The sequence below is a fragment of the Salmo salar genome, chromosome ssa18 (assembly GCF_905237065.1).
Source record: "Salmo salar chromosome ssa18, Ssal_v3.1, whole genome shotgun sequence".
Taxonomy (NCBI): Eukaryota; Metazoa; Chordata; class Actinopteri; order Salmoniformes; family Salmonidae; genus Salmo; species Salmo salar.
Window position 1 is genome coordinate 14,529,911 of NC_059459.1, and position 11,863 is coordinate 14,541,773.

General features: G+C 41.6%; 2 protein-coding genes and 1 long non-coding RNA gene across 3 annotated transcripts in view; 1 reads left to right on the forward strand and 2 right to left on the reverse strand.

Moving 5' to 3' along the window:
• LOC106576683 (uncharacterized) overlaps window positions 1-1,940 on the forward strand; it is a 33,813-nt gene extending 31,873 nt beyond the window's left edge. The window contains exon 8 of the mRNA XM_014153989.2: window positions 53-1,940. The gene's annotated coding sequence lies outside the window, so the exon portion shown is untranslated. The remainder of the gene's footprint in view (window positions 1-52) is intronic.
• Window positions 1,935-10,058, reverse strand: LOC106576684 (mitoguardin 2). Its single transcript, XM_014153990.2, has 8 exons — window positions 9,952-10,058; window positions 9,729-9,801; window positions 9,551-9,637; window positions 8,250-8,348; window positions 7,719-7,853; window positions 7,431-7,484; window positions 7,132-7,248; window positions 1,935-2,297 (listed from the first exon to the last, which is right to left on the reverse strand). The coding sequence occupies exons 1-8, from the start codon at window positions 9,969-9,971 to the stop codon at window positions 2,106-2,108; spliced, it is 777 nt and encodes a 258-aa protein (XP_014009465.2). The 5' UTR covers window positions 9,972-10,058; the 3' UTR covers window positions 1,935-2,105.
• A 92-nt stretch (window positions 10,059-10,150) lies between these two features.
• On the reverse strand, window positions 10,151-10,746 carry LOC123728699 (uncharacterized). The gene is made up of 3 exons (XR_006760326.1): window positions 10,511-10,746; window positions 10,270-10,366; window positions 10,151-10,180 (listed from the first exon to the last, which is right to left on the reverse strand). It is a non-coding gene; the product is annotated as an uncharacterized lncRNA (long non-coding RNA).
• Between the last annotated feature and the right edge of the window lie 1,117 nt (window positions 10,747-11,863).

Consider the following 11,863-nt stretch of genomic DNA (forward strand, 5'->3'; position numbering starts at 1 on the left):
AGGTGAAGAGGCAACACTTTTTAAACACCGAACGTCTTTGTTTTCTACCTAGATACGAAACAGATGGCCCAAAGTGGGAAGAGACAGCCCTGAAGAGGAGGACAAAGTGAAGTTGAACAGATTCTTGACTGGACTGGGATAGGATGAGTGTGAAAGGAGGGATGAGAGAAAGAACACTTGTGATGGATGACAAAATTTGAGTGAGGAGTGAAAAGAAAACAAAAAGATGGATGGTGATAGACATCTATCTCGAGATACAATTCTAAAATAAGGGATTTTATTGTTTCAAATAAGGGAACATTGGTATGTATATGAGAATAGAGATGCATTTACTCCACAATGTACATGAAAACGATATAAATTATTTAATCTTGTACTATACTCGTTTTCTATACAATTCATATGGTAGCTTAATGTCTTTAAATTTATTTTATTCATTCAGGCTGACATTTCAATACTGTGTTGATGGAGCAAACAATAACTCTTTGATATGGTAGTTTCATCTAAGAAATAGACAATATTCTGGGGTGGAAATAAAGACTTGGATTATCAGTAACTTAATCTGAATAATATTGACAGTGATTAAATACAGTGCATTAGAAAAGGTTGCTTGTTGTATCTTGCTTTCGTCTATGGTAAAGTCTGCTCCCCGATTGAACAGGGCTGCATAATAATATTATTTACAATTGTCTGGTGATCCATTATGTGAGAGAGAAGTCTACAGTAAGACAAATCATGCTCCCTTGAACAAATGTGAAACATACACATATCGTACATATTCCAGAATTGTACTTTCAGAATCTATACAACATATTTAGTGTGATTTATCTTCTTGTTTTGAGTGTAGGCCTATATAGGCTAGGTGTTTGCAATATGTACCATACATGGATGACAGATTGTGGTGTATATGTTGTGTGATTGTGCTGTATATAACACATGTTCATGTAGTGTGTGTACAGTCAGTATGTATGTACAGGAGAGGAGTTATGTCTGTAAATTCCTATGTCTATATGATGGAAAGTTATCATTTTTGGAGAGAGGTTCAAGATCCCTAAAGTTAAAAACTGCTGTCAGATGTTACGATGACGTTTGTGATGCATTGCCCTAAGGTATTTTAATGTTCCTGTCAAACATTTATGTTAAAAAAAACAGTCAATATTTTTTTTATATCAATTGATATCACTACAAGGTGTGATTTATCAGAGTCTGCTGTTGCTCTTGTTCATCTTCAAGATATATATTGTTTTTGATCGGGACATGCAAGTCTGGTTTGACTAGCTGACAGTGATTTAGCTTTTCTACACCACTGTTACATCACTATGAGGTCATTTGATAACAGACAGGCGAAACAAGTGCCACGGTGCCTTGGAAATCTCACTGGGTAACTAGAGAAGGTAAGTTTCACACAGAAACTTTGGAAAGGATTATTAAATTGGCTTTAAAGCCTTGACACCTACCTGAAATACAGCAGCAGATCATTTCAACTGCTCAAAACTGTCCATTGTGTTAATGACAGGAATGGAGTTAATCAAATTTTACAAGACACTAATCCCACAGAAAGAACACAAACAATAGTTAGTTATCCAGTATGTACTTCAGCAACGTGAACTAGAGTGTAGTACAACACTAATGAGTTCTACATAATGTCATCATGTAGTCCTACTAAAATAATAATGTACTCATTCTCTAACTGTATCATACTGAATTAATGTACCTCTAAATACTCTAATCAAGTAGAATATAAATGTGTTGCAACTGAGAGGCAGTAAATGCTGTCAATATGTATGATACATTTGTCGGGCTGGTAACTAAAGACAAAAGATAGTGATATCTGTATATTGTATATTGTGCAATTTACTGCAATGGATGAAAAATCTCAATATGCATATTGCATCATTATTCAAAGTTATTTTTCAAAATAAAGTTGACATTTCCTAAGACATGAAATGTGTGCTGTGCTTCTGTGCTTTTAGATCACTCACTCCCACTCACAGGATATGAAGCAAATCATGTTTCTCATAGAAAGAAGGACGTAAAGAGCACTACCTCACTAGAAACTAGCTGATCTTGCAAATAAGTGGAAAGGAACACTCAACTGTGTGTCCTTAGACAGAGATTCCCCTCTCTTTATGATTCATACTAATAAGTAATGAATACTTATTCTCATCCAGGTAGAACTGCAGGAAGCGGACCAGCCTTTTCCAATTAGAGAGGACCTTCACAGCCAGTGACTCGGGAGATTCATACCTCTTTCTGTCCAGGCTGAACATTTGCTGGATAAAAGACAGAATCCGACCCTGGAAACACAGAAGGGTATCTGTCACTATAGTGAAGATGAAGGGAAACTCCTTGATCGCCACATCGTGGTAAAGTAGGTCTGTATCAAAGACAAAAATTCTAACTGGATCTATGGGTATTGAAAGGATACTATACAGTATTAAATGACTACAACATATGGAGCAAAGCAAGCTGACTTACTCACAGCTGAGAGAAGGACAACAACAAATAGGCCTATAGCAGGTATTCCCAAACTGGGGTACGCCAAAAAAAAATGTGATTCACATTTTTGCTAATACAAATTCCTTCACATTTTCAAACAGTCCATTTATATACATTTGGGTTATGTTTTTTTCTCACCTGAGTAGCCTCATTTCACTGCCAAAAATATCATTAAACCATCTAGTGTTCATCGAAATAACAACAATGTCAAATACAGGTAGCCTAGTCAAATAATTAACATCCAATCACATTAACCGTTACTCTCTCATGGGAATTCCACTAATGGTCTGTATGTAGCTGCTGTTCATGTTTGTATCTGTACTGATGGCGCAAAAGCCATGACAGAGAGGCATAGTGGAGTGGTAATGCACGTGCAAGTTGTTGCTCATGATGCCACTTGTGTCACGACTTCCGCCGAAGTCGGTCCCTCTCCTTGTTCGGGCGGCGTTCGGCGTCACCGGTCTTCTAGCCATCGCCAATCCACCTTTAATTTTCCATTTGTTTTGTCTTGTTTTCCCACACACCTGGTTTACATTCCCTCATTGCCTGTCGTATATATAACCCTCTATTCCCCCCCATGTCTGTGTGTGAAATTGTTTATCGTCAGGGTGGCACGCTTCCGGCTGGTTTGCGCCGGGTTATGTTTTACACCCGTGCTTTGTGGCAGCCGGTACTTTGTACTTTGTATTTGTACGTTGTGCTGCCTCACTTGTGCTTTGGGCATTTGTATTTGTGACGCGGTTGTGTTGTTTTCTATATTGCCTCAGTAAAGTGCTTTGTCCACTCATCTCTGCTCTCCTGCGCCTGACTTCCATACACCAGCTACACCCACCGCTTTGACAACTTGGGTACACTGCAGTATCCACCGAGAGGCTTTGCTGCCAAGGGAATGCCTGACCGCTTGAAAGACGTTTTGGACACTACAGTGAAAATGGTTAACTTTGTTAAAGCAAGGCCCCTGAACTTTCGTGTATTTTCTGCACCATGCAATGATATGGGCAGCGACCATGTAACGCTTTTTCAACATACAGAAGTGCGCTGGTTATCAACGGGCAAAGTATTGACACGTTTTTTAATTGAGAGACAAGCTTAAAGTTTTCTTTACTGACCGTCATTTTGACTTGTCTGACCGCTTGCATGATGACGAGTTTCTCACACGACTGGCCTATCTGGATGATGTTTTTTCTCACCTGAATGTCTGAATCTAGGATTACAGGGACTATATTCAATGTGCGGGACAAAATTGAGGCTATGATTAAGAAGTTGGAGCTCTTCTCTGTCTGCATTAACAAGGACAACACACAGGTCTTTCCATCATTGTATGATTTTTTGTGTGCAAATGAACTCAAGCTTACGAACAATGTAAAGTGTGACATAGCGAAGCACCTGAGTGAGTTGGGTGCGCAATTACGCAGGTACTTTCCCGAAATGGAGGACACAAACAACTGGATTCGTTATCCCTTTCATGCCCTGCCTCCAGTCCACTTACCGATATCTGAACAAGAGAGCCTCATTGAAATTGCAACAAGCGGTTCTGTGAAAATGTAACTTAATCAGAAGCCACTGCTAGATTTCTGGATTAGGATGCGCTCAGAGTATTCTGCCTTGGAAAAGCGCGCTGTTAAGACACTGATGCCCTTTGCAACCACGTATCTATGTGAGAGTGGATTCTCGGCCCTCACTAGCATGAAAACTAAATACAGGCACAGACTATGTGGAAAATTATTTAAGACTGAGACTCTTTCCAATACAACCCAACATTGCAGAGTTATGTGCATCCTTTCAAGCACACCCTTCTCATTAACATCAAATGTTATTTGTCACATACACATGGTTAGCAGATGTTAATGCGAGTGGAGCGAAATGCTTGTGCTTCTAGTTCCGACCATGCAGTAATATCTAACAAGTAATCTAACCTAACAATTTCACAACAACTACCTTAAACACACAAGTGTAAAGGAATGAATATAAATATGTACATAAAAATATAGGAATGAGCGATGGCCGAACGGCATAGGCAAGATGCAGTAGATGGTATAGAGTACAGTATATACATATGAGATGAGTAATGTAGGGTATGTAAACATTATATAAAGTGGCATTGTTTAAAGTGGCTAGTGATACATTTATTACATCAATTTTCATTATTAAAGTGGCTAGAGATGAGTCAGTATGTTGACAGCAGCCACTCAATGTTAGTTATGGTTGTTTAACAGTCTGATGGCCTTGAGATAGAAGCTGTTTTTCAGTCTCTCGGTCCCCGCTGCTGCGCCTTCTTCACCACGCTGTCTGTGTGGGTGGACCATTTCAGTTTGTCCGTGATGTGTACGCCGAGGAACTTAAAACTTTCCACCTTCTCCACTACTGTCCCATCGATGTGGATAGGGGGCTGCTCCCTCTGCTGTTTCCTGAAGTCCACGATCATCTCCTTTGTTTTGTTGACATTGAGTGTGAGGTTATTTTCCTGACACCACACTCCGAGGGCTCTCACCTCCTCCCTGTAGGCCGTCTCGTCATTGTTGGTAATCAAGCCTACCACTGTAGTATCGTCTGCAAACTTGATGATTGAGTTGGAGGCGTGCATGGCCACGCAGTCATGGGTGAACAGGGAGTACAGGGGAGGGCTGAGAACACACCCTTGTGGGGCCCCAGTGTTGAGGATCAGCGGGGTGGAGATGTTGTTACCAACCCTCACCACCTGGGGGTGGCCCGTCAGGAAGTCCAGGACCCAGTTGCACAGGGCGGGTTCGAGACCCAGGGTCTCGAGCTTAATGATGAGTTTGGAGGGTACTATGGTGTTAAATGCTGAGCTGTAGTCGATGAACAGCATTCTTACATAGGTATTCCTCTTGTCCAGATGAGTTAGGGCAGTGTGCAGTGTGATTGCGATTGCGTCGTCTGTGGACCTATTGGGGCGGTAAGCAAATTGGAGTGGGTCTAGGGTGTCAGGTAGGGTGGAGGTGATATGGTTCTTGACTAGTCTCTCAAAGCACTTCATGATGACGGAAGTGAGTGCTACGGGGCGATAGTCATTTAGCTCAGTTACCTTCTCTTTCTTGGGAACAGGAACAATGGTGGCCCTCTTGAAGCATGTGGGAACAGCAGACTGGGATAAGGATTGATTGAATATGTCCGTAAACACACCAGCCAGCTGGTCTGCGCATGCTCTGAGGACGCGGCTGGGGATGCCATCAGGGCCGGCAGCCTTGAGAGGGTTAACACATTTAAATGTTTTACTCACGTTGGCTGCAGTGAAGGATGAGCCCGCAGGTTTTGGTAGCGGGCCGTATCAGTGGCACTGTGTTGTCCTCAATGCGAGCAAAGAAGTTGTTTAGTTTGTCTGGGAGCAAGACATCGTGGTCCGCGACGGGGCTGGTTTTCCTTTTGTAGTCCGTGATTGACTGTAGACCCTGCCACATACCTCTCATGTCTGAGCTGTTGAATTGCGTCTCTACTTTGTCTCTATACTGATGCTTAGCTTGTTTGATTACCTTGCGGAGGGAATAGCTACACTGTTTGTATTCGGTCATATTTCCGGTCACCTTGCCCTGATTAAAAGCAGTGGTTCGCGCTTTCAGTTTTGCGCGAATGCTGCCATCAAATCCACGGTTTCTGGTTGGGGAATGTTTTAATAGACGCTGTGGGTACAACATCACCGATGCACTTGCTAATAAACTCGCTCACCGAATCAGCTTATTCATCAATGTTATTGTCCGATGCTATGTGGAACATATCCCAGTCCACGTGATCGAAGCAATCTTGAAGCGTGGAATCCGATTGGTCGGACCTGCGTTGAACAGGCCTGAGCACGGGCGCTTCCTGTTTTAGTTTCTGTCTATAGGCTGGGAGCAACAAAATGGAGTCGTGGTCAGATTTTCCGAAAGGAGGGAGGGGGAGGGCTTTATATGCGTAGCGGAAGTTAGAATAACAATGATCCAGGGTTTTGCCAGCCCAGGTCGCGCATTCGATATACTGATAAAATTTAGGGAGCCTTGTTTTCAGATTAGCCTTGTTAAAATCCCCAGCTACAATAAATGCAGCCTCAGGATATATGGTTTCCAGTTTGCATAGAGTCAAATTAAGTTCTTTCAGGTGAGTTATTCACAATTTTCGATGAACATATAAGGTTTTATATGTAAGATGGTTAAATAAAGAGCAAAATTATTGATTGTTATTATATTATTATTTGTGCCCTGGTCCTATAAGAGCTCTTTGTCACTTCCCACGAGCAGGGTTGTGACAAAAACTCACACTCATTCTTATGTTTAATAAATGTATTGCGTAGTGTGTGGCAGGCTTACAATGATGGCAAAAAACAACATTTGAGAGTGCGCTGACCCTGGTGCTAGAGGGGGTATGCAGCTGGAGGTTGAATGTTTGAAGGGGTACGGGACTATAAAAAGTTTGGGAACCACTGTCATATACGGTCTCTCGGTCTTCTCAGTATTTTGTCAGTACAGGACCTTTTGTATTTCTATATTCTTATTTTAAATGTATGTAGTTCTGTCCTTGAGCTGTTCTGATCTGTACTGTTCTGTGTTATGTCTTGTTCTGTGTGGACTCCATAGTAGCTGCTGCTTTCGCAATAGCTAATGGGGATCCTAATAAAATACCAAATGACAAGTCACATACCCTAAGAAGGATGTAGAATTCTTTGGTCTTGCTCTGTGGTCCATAGGCTGCCCACATGATCTCTGGGTCTGTGTAGTCAAACACCTCATACAGATGGTGGTACAGCGCATCAGGCCTCTACGGACACACACGGATACATTACATCAGACCCAAGCTGACATCTCCTGGTAATATGTGGTAATTCATGTACGTTAAATGAAAAATATGAATACTACTTGAATGTATTTTGCCCACATCTTCCCGGTGTTGATAATAAAAATACAGACAACAGCCATGCAACAGTTTTGTTTTCATCCTACCATTAAACACTCCCTCTTCTTCTTAATTTGGGACCAGGCATAGAACATCACAGTCTGTGAAGACATTTTAAAACAGACAGTGACTGTAGGGGTGGGTTCACCTTATTACATGTTGAACGTGAACATAACATAAAGATTTTACCTTCACACATTTACCATAATACCACGGTATATCATTGTGATAGTATGTTAAATCGTCTTTGGTAATCTCATTATAAAACATTGCTGAGTACACGTATCATTTAAACATTTATGTGCTATTGATTATGAGAATAAAAAAAAGCGTACTGTTTTCTTAGTGCCCTCTGAGATCCATGGGGTGCGTAGAGTTGGCTTTAAGATGGCTGGAATGTACTCCTGGCATTCCAGCACCTTCAGCACAATGGACTCGTAAAATATGTCATAAAAGCCAACGGTGTGCATCTAGAGATAGCAAGCAGGGAGCAGAGCCATTGTTCAGTGAAATAAGGAGGGACATTTTCTCTGGTACGGATGATAAACAGCAGGGAAAATCGTACTGTTCCCTTCGCGTCTAAATCAGGTTTCCACAGACTCTTTCAACAATACAGGTAGGTTTAATAGCTTTAGTATTATGCTGGTTCACATGGTGCTGTGATGAACAATATTTTACTGACATATACAGCCAGATGCATCGCTATGTGGGGGATGGACAACAAAATAGAACTTAGCAGTAATATTAAAAAGAGAAGAATTGAAAGTGGGTATTCATGTTATAACATGATTACGATTGCATATGGTCCTATAAAAGTGAGAGCTTGGATGGTACTGATATAATGTGTCTCCACGGCAGCAGCTTACCCCTGCCTCTTGGCACTCGTCAACGATGTCCGGCCAGTTTGTTGGATTTTCAGTGAATGCCATGAGCTTTTCCCATACCAGACCAAAGCCCTCCGAGCTCTACAGAGATCAACACACAACCAAACAAACAAACACTCAGAGGCTTCTAATGGCATGATTCCAACATGGGACAGATCTCATATTCACTGTGTGGGGTTTCTGAGGAAAATAGGCTGTTTTCCAATGTCCACCTACAGAAGAATTCAGGAACAAATGTGCGATGCATAGAGAAGTATGTGCAATACCCACTGAGAGACATACAGGCCTATTAAACCCACAAGGTCACATAGCAGGGAGAGTTACAACTACTGTCCAAACACTGCAGGGCTTGTCTCGATAAATGCCAAGCTCTTACAGTAGATGGCAGCTAATATAATGGATGCAAGTATTGAATACCTACTGAAGCCTTTATTCTCCAGGAACATCTATACTGAACAAAAATATAAACACCACATGTAAACACAACAAGTGTTGGTCCCATGTTTCACGAGCTGAAATAAAAGATCCCATACATTTTAGATATGCACAAAAAGCTTCTCTCTAAACGATTGTGCACAAATTAGTTTATATCCCTATTAGTGAGCATTTCTCCTTTGCCAAGATAATCCATCCACCTGACAGGTGTGGCATATCAAGAAGCTGATTAAACAGCATGATCATTATACAGGTGCCCCTTATGCTAGGGACAATAAAAGGCCACTCTAAAATGTGCTGTTTTGTCACACAACACAATGACACAGATGGGTCAAGTTTTGAGGTAGCGCACAATTGGCATGCTGACTGCAGGAATGTCCACCAGAGCTGTTGCCAGAGAATTTTATGTTAATTTCTCTACCATAAGCCGCCTCCAACGTAATTTTAGAGAATTTGGCAGTACGTCCAACAGGCCTCACAACCACAGACCATGTGTAACCACACCAGTGCCAGGACTTCCACATCCGGCTTCTTTACCTGCGGGATCGTCTGAGACCAGCCACCCGGACAGCTGATGAAACTGAGGAGTACTTCTGTCTGTAATACAGCCTGTTTGTGGGGAAAAACTTATTCTGATTGGTTAGGCCTGGCTCCAAAGTGGGTGGCCCACCCATAGCTGCGCCCCTGCCCAGTCATGTGAAATCCAGAGATTAGAGCCCATAGAATTTATTTCAATTAACTGATTTCCTTATATGAACTGTAACTCGTTGAAATTGTTGCATGTTGCATTTATATTTTTGTTCAGTATATTTCAAGAGGGTGTGGTGGGTACACTACAAGCTACATACCTTCCCTGCTAAAGATAGTAGCCCTCCTATCAGGCTCTTTCCTGTCTCCTTCAGGAAGTGTTTGGCCTCTGGGTCTCTGAGAATGAGCTTTGGTACAGGAAACAGACATGGATGAGCGACGCGCTGTTCAGCTCTATGTGTCTCTGGCTGACAAATGACCAGTCAGGGGATTGCTTACCTCAAATGCTTGACGGATCGCACTGAGCTTGATGTTGATGAAGGCATCATCCTCACTTTCTGGAAGGTAGGGTCTGTGATAAGAGTACAACGGGACGTTTCACCAAGTGTAAATGTTCCTGAGTCATGTTTGGCTTGTCAGCTTGGTTGCCAAAGAGACAAGGTAGTATATCATCTTTGGACATATTGAGCTCTATTGATTAAATTCTTGGCAGAACGCTCACCTCCAGGAGTTTGGGTACATTCTCACATCTGTGTCGCCCAAAGAGAAGCTTCTCTCCAAGCACCCACTGCTCTGGAGGTACAGTCGTTTAACAAGGTCACAACAGTACATCCCCTGAATAAATCCAGTATAACGTGTCTATGGACCAACTCTGACTCCTCATACCTCATAGCAAGGGAAATACATCTCCTCTGAGATTGAGTCTTGCTGGGGCATCCCCTCATCTGAACCTGTATGTATTGGGAAGGACCACACTACCTGAGAACTCATATCTTCCTTACATTCCGAAAGGTATTAGGACTTGCCTTGTATACAATACCTTCTCTTTCTGAGCCAGTCAGAGTCTTGCAGAGAGCCTCAGCTCCCCTCAGGGCCATGTGCCATAGAGCCTGCACCACGGGCCTGTCTCTGGGACCCTTCAAAGCAACACAAAACAACATCAATCACAGGTCACCGTTTTCTATTTGTGGATCCCTGATTTCTCTTCCATTTTAGATGTTACAATTTTACACAGATATCTTTTCGCCCAAAGAAAGGTTGAAATCTTTCTTTTTGACGACCTGTTTAGAGGCATTGTTCTCTTGGCTCTGGACCTCTGATGGCTGCGATTCAGGAAGCTGGTCAGATGAGGGTGTCATTGCTTCCCTAAAATCTTTGTAAAGTATAATTTGAGTGGTTTACAAAACAACAGATATTTCTTCAAAGCCACATTTTCAAATAATGCCAATTCCATGACGAAATTACAAGTCATTTCCCACCCCAAATGACATGCAATGATATTGCTGTGAAAGGTTGTCAGTCTGTCATGCATCTGAAATATTTATTGTTTTTTCAATTGATTATGATGTCATTGCCATGGCTATGTGACTACATCCAAGAGCAACAACAACCTTGTAAAATTTAAAGAGGTATCAGGTATTGAAAATATGTTTTATTATAAACAGAATAAATATTGGGTTCATTTTGGTAACATCTACAAAACCATATACTGCAATAGAGCTTTGCTCGATAAGTTAAGAGTGCACATTAGTTTAGGAGTTATGTAAAATACAGTAATGGCTGCATTAGTACCAACAACTGTTTAGCATGAATGGAAGGGAAATATATCCATCCTCACAAATTTCCAGTACATTCAATGCAATGTGACCCTAATTATTGTCTCGGTTAAATATAGGGCCCATCTTTCTGTTTGTATCTATAGTACAATGCATTTTCATTTACAGATCATTTACAACCATAATGACTTCCATCAGTTAGTGATACAATTGTACACATGCCATAGTGTATTTTGTGAAATTTAACTCTACTAATTCCCTAAACTGGCCCCTTTGGGAATAAAGTGGATTCATGACTTAATGCCCGTTTTCCCAACCAAGCTGGATCAAACCTATTATATAACGACATAATAATGGCTGTCCTGAGGATTAGTAAGAAAAATTACATTACGTCTTTTGATAAGACCACACCAGGCAGATAAGGCATGATCGAAGGACAAAGCATGTGTAGAAGTCTGATTATACATTTGATCAACATTTAGAGCACAATTTCAAAAATGTATATATGGACAAAAGTATGTGGACACCCCTTCAAATTAGAGGATTCAGCAAATTCAGTCACACCCGTTGCTGACATGTGTATAAAAATCGAGCACACAGCCATTACATCTCCATAGACAAACATTGGCAGTAGAATGGCCTTACTGAAAAGCTCAGTGACTTTCAATGTGGCACTATCACTTTTCCAATAAGTCAGTTTGTCAAATTCTGTCCTGCTAGAGCTGCCCCGGTCAACTGTAAGTGCTGTTATTGTGAAGTGGAAACATCTAGGAGCAACAACGGTTCAGCCGTGAAGTGGTAGGCCACACAAGCTCACAGAACGGGACCGCTGAGTGCTGAAGCGCGTAGTGCATAACA